The 8,159-nt window shown below is 39.5% G+C and overlaps 1 protein-coding gene across 5 annotated transcripts; it reads right to left on the bottom strand.

Moving 5' to 3' along the window:
* Nucleotides 1-1,945: 1,945 nt before the first annotated feature.
* On the bottom strand, nt 1,946-6,275 carry LOC116067390. Of its 5 annotated transcripts, none has more exons than XM_035999811.1 (8): nt 6,263-6,275; nt 5,839-6,010; nt 5,486-5,692; nt 5,338-5,390; nt 5,166-5,246; nt 2,715-2,908; nt 2,336-2,635; nt 1,946-2,202 (listed from the first exon to the last, which is right to left on the bottom strand). In XM_035999811.1, the coding sequence occupies exons 1-6, from the start codon at nt 6,272-6,274 to the stop codon at nt 2,816-2,818; spliced, it is 618 nt and encodes a 205-aa protein (XP_035855704.1). In that variant the 5' UTR covers nt 6,275; the 3' UTR covers nt 1,946-2,202; nt 2,336-2,635; nt 2,715-2,815. The 5 variants fall into 5 exon arrangements, with proteins under 5 accessions (XP_035855704.1, XP_035855703.1, XP_035855702.1 ...); XM_035999810.1 differs by having other exon boundaries at nt 2,336-2,477; XM_035999809.1 differs by having other exon boundaries at nt 2,336-2,908.
* Between the last annotated feature and the right edge of the window lie 1,884 nt (nt 6,276-8,159).

The following is an 8,159-nucleotide window of genomic DNA, read 5'->3' as shown; positions in this document are numbered from 1 at the left end:
AGTCCGTGTACTTGGTGGCCAACGGATTTTCGTTTTGAAAGGAAAAAAACAAAAACGAAAAACGGCCAGTTTCCCAATTACCATTAGTAAATAGGAAAACAAAAAACGGAAAACAACCCATTATTCGTTTTTTGTTTTGATATTAAAAAACGGAAAACGAAAAACAATCTCGTTATCCGATTGTCTTTGATGTATTTGTAGATGGAACTCGGAAATTAAAATACGTGTGTATAAGTCGTATTCCTTAATTTTGCATTGGTATTTTTTTCGTGACCCGGAAGTTACTCCCGCCACGCCAAGACCCGCCCTTCAATAGCATTTATTGGCCAGTGCCGCCTGTAAGATCCGTTCTGTGCATGCGCATAATTACGTAGTAGAAAACTAACAATGTCCCTGTGCGATTTGTAACTGTCGGTACACGATCCGCTCTGCCTGCACGATAGACTGTATATAAGTAACATGTGTCAACACTTTATGACCAAACATTACAACTTTTTTATTAAATCTTTTTTTATTAAATCTTTATTATACAATAGTCATAGCTACAAACATTCGAAACTTGTCACTGATCCAAAACCGTGTAGCGACATCGTTGTTGTGTTGTTTACGTTAATGTTTTTACCTAATACTTCGTCTTGACTAATAACCATAGACTGTCTATTATTAATGCGATGAAGTGTAAATGTACATAAGTGTCCTTTTGAAGATGGGATGACAGCTCTCCCAGCCACCACTGCTGTATACCACTATAGCAGCTACATGCTAACGGCAGTAAACACTATAGTAGCTACATGCTAACGGTCATCTTAGCTGGCAGTGTTGTTAAATTCTCCCCAATTCCGGGTCACATTCCTGCTGAAACATGTCCGATTGTGTAGTGTTTGGTTCAGAAGCCTTTATGTGTGATTTTTGACGTTAGAAAGTGCTGCTTCGTTCCACTACAATCTAACGTTAGCATACTCATAGCTAACTATTGTAGCTGCATGCTAACGCGACATAGCGGAGCATATATAGCTAGCTATGTACGTATGTAGCAGGATTTTGTACCGTAAAAAATCACCAATAAAGGCTTCAAAACCAAATACTAAACAAATACAAATACAGCAAAGTGACCGGAATTAGGGGTGAAATGTCCAGCATTGAGCTACATAATAGTTTGCTAGGAGTTAGCTGGTCTCTCACAGAGATTTTCATTTGTAGCCCTGTTTTTACCTGATACTTTCATAAAAGTACAAACACAGTGAGAGGTATACACATGCTTAAACTTTATTTAAAACATGGTTAACCTGAAGCAGGACGGAGTCATGACTTATAACACCAAAGCAAGGCTTCTAGCTCAGGCTAGCTAGCGTTAGCAAATTACCTTCAAAGTTGCAAAGAAATGACGAAACGTAAAATTTGAAGCCTTTATTTAATTTGCTACATGGTGTTGTACTGGATGGCCGGATGACCCTCCGTATATCATTAACAGATACTTTAGGCAACTCCAGCAAACACATTGTAAACTTCATCTTTGCCATCATAACGGTCTACTGTCACTGTCTAATGTTTTCTTCCGGTAACCGGGAACGTCCAAACATCCTTAAGTCAATGCGTGCATAGAGCTGTGAAGTTTGCCGGTGTTCGCGCAAGCGTAGAACTGATCAGGCAGTGCACAGAACGGATTTTACAGGCGGTACGGATCGGGTACTGACAAAGGAATAAGATTTATACACACATTTTAATTTCCGAGTTCCATCTACAAATACATCAAAGAAAATCGGATAACGAGATTGTTTTTCGTTTTCCGTTTTTTAATATCAAAACAAAAAACGAATAATGGGTTGTTTTCCGTTTTTTGTTTTCCTATTTACTAATGGTAATTGGGAAACTGGCCATTTTTCGTTTTTGTTTTTTTCCTTTCAAAACGAAAATCCGTTGGCCACCAAGTACACGGACCCTTCAGTGTTCGGTTCTTGGCAGCCTGTATGTTCTCAGGGGTTGGAGGAGCAAGACGGCCTTCATTTGGCTGGAATGGTGGATTTTCTGGCACTCTCACATTGGTGTGGTTTACAAGACCTCGTGCAAAGTCATACACTGATATATTGGGCATATGTTTCCACGACAGAAGCATATCTGCAAAGTCTCTAGGGCCTTCTGCTCTTATGTTAAACTTCAAGCTGTACAAAACCCCGCAGGGACACATGATGGCAGCCAAACCACCTGGAAGAATAGTAAAGGATTAAACCATTAGGAATAAGAAGTATATACTGTAAATGTAAAGTTAATATGTATTTACAAGAATGACCAGTGATAGCATAAAAGTGACAAAGCCAGAAAAATGTAAAGCTGTCACCTGATGCTCCCCAGATCTTCTGAAACACTTTGTCGTAGGCCTGTCTATTTTGCATTTCGGTTCTGAGGCGCAGAATGAGATCTATCTTAGAACCGCAAGGGTCGACACCACATTCCTTACAGAGCGTACGCACTGCGTCCACCTGTGTAGGTCAAGGAAAAGAATAAATACAGTAAACGTGGGTTGACAATGTGTAATATTATCCCCATTAACATTTAGGTCTATTGTTGTGACTTCAATCTATTCAACTGCATCAAAAAGGCACTTTGCTTCCATACAACCGTCCTGCAGTTTGTAGGCCTATAACAGACAAAGATTCAGTGAGAGTCCTTTGTGAAAAGAACAAAATAAAGGGTGATACGAACTATGTGAAGGATACCTTCAAATTCATCAATTCATTTGAGAGTCTGTCTTCAGTAATATTGATGTCATCTGCCTCTGCTGAGTTTCTTGGACCTTGAGCTTTTAAAAACTCTGTGTTTAGCACAGTGTTGGACCTTCGTGTGCCTCGCCCAATCCAAGGTGCCCAAAAATGATAGCTGGGATGGACAGTAAAAGGATTCTTCCTGCTACCTGTTAATCAGAATAAAATGTTGGAAAAAGAGTTTAGCAAGTTCATTAGTTTGGACAAATGTAGTTTACATAGCTGTTAAAGATATGTTGCAGATAAATAAAAATATACTTTTGTTGCAGTGTTTTTCAGTTATAAGCACACATTACTTATATCTGATTTTAATACTTTTTTTACTGAATCCAAAATAGAAACCTACACAAACAAAATAAAGAATTACACTTACTTGATGTAAGCCCTCTGGTAATCATCTCTAGTGGCACAGAATCCCAGAAATCTTCAACGTTCACTTCCCCTGTGAAATCCTCAGGGACCGGCTCAATATCACTGACTTAAAAGGATAGTCACAGTCACACAAGACAATGTCAAAAATGTCAATGTCAGTCTAATTAAAATGATTAAATTAACTAATATAATGTTGAATCAATAATTTCTGTTTTATTTTGTGCCATTAAAGACACTTACATGGCATGCTGAAAACACCCTTTTTGTGGAGATCCATCACCACCAGAGGTGGGAAGTTTCCACAGTTCACACAAGAAAATTTGTATTCATGTGCTGTGAGAGCTTCAAAATGCAAATAAGCATGAAGAAGCCGATCCCTGCTTGGCAAAGCAGTCTTTAAAGTTTCTTCTAGGGCATCAAAAACTCGCCCAACGGCTGTGTGAGCCTATAAAGATAACAGGTCAAATAAAGCATTTATTGTACAATGGCACAATGGATGTTAGGGCTGCTGTATATCGATTTATACCTTCATTGAAATATCAACATACACTATATACATAACGAAAAAGACTGCTTGAACTGCAATCAATGCTATAATTATAATGCCAGTATTCACACATGTACATGTGAGCGAAGAAACTCAATCAAAAATCACAATATTGAACATTACCGCATATCACGTTTTCTTAATATTGTGCAGCCCTAATGGATGGTCAACACATGTTTAGCTTCATTATTATATTCTTTGTTCAATATATATATATATATATATACACACATATACACACACACACACACAGACATACCTGCAGTGAGTTCCGTAAGAGCATGCACAGATTGAAGGTCAAAATGACGCCATCATCAAAGTTATGCAAACCATCCTTATACTCCTGGTATCTGTAAAGCATCCCACATTGGCCACACTCTTTGCAGTAAGTGCTGAAACCTGAAAGGAGAGGAGTGGGGCGTGAGTCTATTTATTGTGGGGGAATAAGTGATGCTGAAAAACAAGTTAACAAAATATTTTAGCTTACCTTTCAGAATACCAGTCAAAGACACAATCTGTGCTTGACTTGTGATGAGAACTGGTGGGCCAAGAACTATGTTTCCTGGACATGCAGAACACACAGTTTCCAAAGGAATAAGCTGCATTGGACAGTCTTCATTTCGGACAGATAGGACATCGTCAGGTAAAACAGATGGGTATTTTTTGGAAGAGTATATGTATGACACCATTTTTTTTAGTCTGTCATCTTCAGGAGGATATGTGATGCCCGTACTTTCAGGTAATAGTTCATGTTCAGTCGTCTCTGATGTCCTCTCTGTGCTCCGTACCTTCCTGAAGAGGTGCATCTGTGTCTCAAATCAATGCCATTTGGCCACATACTTATGAATGCATGACATTCTTTGTTTTGAACATGGGCAATGCCAGGTATTCATTGTTTTATTATATATCACCACGACTCGTCCCAGTCGGCTGTAATAGCTTATATTTGGTTCATAGACTGATATGTACCGTTTCAGCTCTGATTTCAAGGTGACATTAACAGAGACTAGCACACTGGCAGTAGCTGCCTGTGACTGGAGTTGGAGACACTGCCGCTTCCTGTTTTCTCCAAACCACTTGTTTTCCACCATATCAGTCAGAGTTTCTTCACTCAGTACAGTATCGGTGGCATTAGCTGAACAGTAGTCAAGAGAGCGGACATGATGGCATAGAAATGTCTTCAAGCTACTCCTGACAGCAAAGTCACTGGCCTGTTGGCACTCACTGGACTCACACTTGATTTGGTGCTCTTTCCTCCAGGTTTTCTTTTGGACATGAAGAGGCATAAAAGGTCCAAGAAACGACTTTTTCACAGCATATATACCATTCTTCTCATCAATGCATACAGCATCTAGATGGGAATTTGCAGTGATATCTCTGACAGCTTTATCTGTGTGTTGTCTGTAAATGTGCTTCTTGATATTTTTTCTTTGGAACTGCACATTACAGTGAGGACAAAGTACATTTGGCAACTTTGCACGGCTAACTCTGCAGGGAGGGTTGTCCATGGGTGGGTCTTGGGGTCTCTCTGCTGGGTCTCTTTGTCCTTGTATTTCACTATCATGTACCTGAGACACAGACACACAGACACATGTGTAAAAAACACACAAAACTTTCACACACTTATAGGTTTCTTTACAAACAGACACATATACTCACCGAGTATACAGGCAGTTTGTCAGTGCTGAGATGAGGTAGGTTCACAGATCCTGCTGCAGAGAATTGACAATCAAACTGACAATCAACTAACAGCATTAAATGAACACAGCCAATGCAGCTCCACGGAAAATGAAGAGTGATTTAAGACCTTTGCATTCCTCTGTCTGGGAATTGATGCCCATCTCTCTGCAGTCTGCATCAGCGTCCAACTGGGTGTCATGGAGAGGTGGCCTACAGATCTGCAAATGCCTCAGTATAGCCTGCCTTTTTATTGTGGTCTTGAGGCAGAAAGGGCAGTGGAAGTGACCACTGCTTCCACTCCTGCAGGCCCAGTGGCATTTTGTTATGAAGAAATCTATGAAGAGACAAAAGCATTACGTGCTTACCCTATAAAATAAAGCAACTAGTATGTAAAATACTATTAGAGAGCTTACTAAGTAGCAGTAGTTACAAACAAACAAATGATAATGACATAGTACAAAGCTGATGGAGGGAACTAACCTTCATGTTGAATGGCATTCTTTACATGCACCTCCATGTGCTGCAAAACCTTTGCCCTACACCGGGGCTTGTATATTGAAGTGGGGCAAAGGGGACAATGATGGTCGGTACAGCACACCGTGCATCGTGTCACCAGTGGTGTGTTATTTTTTTTAAAGACACTGATGTGTACCTTAAGGAAAAAAAAATCACAGAAAGAAACCATCAAAGTCTGCAACCATAAATTGCTCTAGCTAACGTTAGCTAATATTCGCTAACAAATGTCAATCAACGCTGATGCATCAGCGATCATCAAATGTACGTGAACATCAGGGACACAACAATAACATCCAGAAATCAGCAAACTATATGTATGGCTAAAATTGTTACTTTAACAGTTTAGACGTTTTTCAATTGATTGCAACAAACGTGGTCACCAACTTACCCGTGACTCCATCTTGAAAATAATTCACAATTTCGTATTTTTTACCCTCTGAACTTACCGATGGACACGCCTCGGCTCCAGGCGGGACGGCATGAGACGGGACGGCATGAGACGGGACGCTCCAGGCCGCAGCCATACCCGACTCCCCTCGGCAGCGAGGAGTGGCCACATTAAAAATAACAAAACAACGAAACATGATGGGTTCGTATTTCCAGCAGACAGAACAACTAAACACTACTACAGTTGCAGCTGAGGCTAAAGGATATGTGATTTAGCTTAGAGCCCACTTCAACATCAGCACAAACCTGATTAAAGATTACACTTCATGTCTAAACAGTTTAAAATTAGGGCAGCCTAACTTGCCTAATTAATTACTTTGCAGGAGATGAAAAAAAACAGGCTTCAATGGGGAAAAAGGCATATATATATATATATATATATATATATATATATATATATATATATATATATATATATATATATATATATATATATACATATATAAAAATTCTGTTTCAACATTGCACTTACTTTCATTGTAGAACATTGTATGGAAATGTAGATTTAAGCCTATGAAAGAAAAAAAGAGCTTTAGATTTAGAACAACAGTGTGTACATGGTATATCTAAAAATGTAACCTATTGTTATGAAAAAAGCCATTTGATGCAAATTCTTCTTTCTGAGATGTGTTTGTGGCATCTTTAAGGCATTTTGACTGCAGTGTTTCATTTTGAAGGAGATGTGAGGCATTTCGCATTCTGTGGATGCAGTTTTGTGAATTGTGTGTAGAGTTTTGAAAACGTGTGTAAGCAGATGTAAAAAACTGTAAACGATGAGGCTCCAGGAGTAGTATCAGATCTGTGAGTCATTATGAAAGAGCGCCACCTGCCCATTGACACCTCGTTGTGGCCGAACATGGTAATGCAGCCTATTTCTCCCTGCCTCGTGGCCCTTTAGATGAGGGTTCCATTCTAAGCGAGTAGAGGCCACATTAAAAAATAACAAAACGACAACACAATCTAATGGGCTCGTATTTTCAGCAGACAAAATAACTGGAAAAGTACTACAGTGGCAGCCGTGGCTAGAGGAAATGTGATTAACTTAGAGCCCAACTCACCATGACCATATACCTGATTAAAGTTCCTATTTTATGGATGAGTCATGAGAATTCGTATACATTCATTTTACATGGCATGTATCAAGCGTTACCCACAATTCCAATGGGCATCCTTAGCCAAATAAAAGCCAATAATTTGAAAACAAAAGCAATTTAAAATCGGAAAACAGTGTCTGCAGTGACTATGAGATAGAGAGAGTGTGTCCGACATCGGAATGAACAGAGAGTGTGTCCTACATGAGAATGAACAGAGAAAACAAGTATGCACCCTAAGTGAAACAAAAGCGACATTGGAGCCCTTTAAATACAGCTCGACTGTAGCGTTACATTGGTAGCAGGGTGTGCAGCTGCCAGATACCGAGCGGACGGATGTAGGCGCTGCCATTGGGTCGAGCATTGATAGTGAACTCTATCGTCGTTGCTGCATGTACCATGTCTCACTAGCTCAGGGACTATAAGCCAGCTTGCAAAGCTACCTATACTTTTCAATGTTTTTTTAAGGCATAATGCAGATAATAGGCTACTGAGCCATATGCTCTTGTCTGTATGAAGACAGCTTAAAATTGTCTGCGTTTTTGTTTTTTTTCTCGCAGCCTAATAATTTTACCGTAATTCTTTGAATGCAAAAAAAGCATTGGTTTTACTCTATAAGACCTGACGCCTCATGTCTGAACTGTTTAAAATGAGGGTAGCCTAATAAATTATTACTTTCCAGTATTGAAAAACAAAACAGGCTTCAGTGGGGAAAAAGGCAGTGCTAGATCTTCGGCCCGTGTCACT

The sequence above is a fragment of the Sander lucioperca genome, chromosome 3 (genome assembly GCF_008315115.2).
Source record: "Sander lucioperca isolate FBNREF2018 chromosome 3, SLUC_FBN_1.2, whole genome shotgun sequence".
Lineage (NCBI taxonomy): Eukaryota > Metazoa > Chordata > Actinopteri > Perciformes > Percidae > Sander > Sander lucioperca.
Note: the sequence above shows the minus strand (reverse complement) of the source record. Positions and strands in the feature narration are given on the sequence as shown.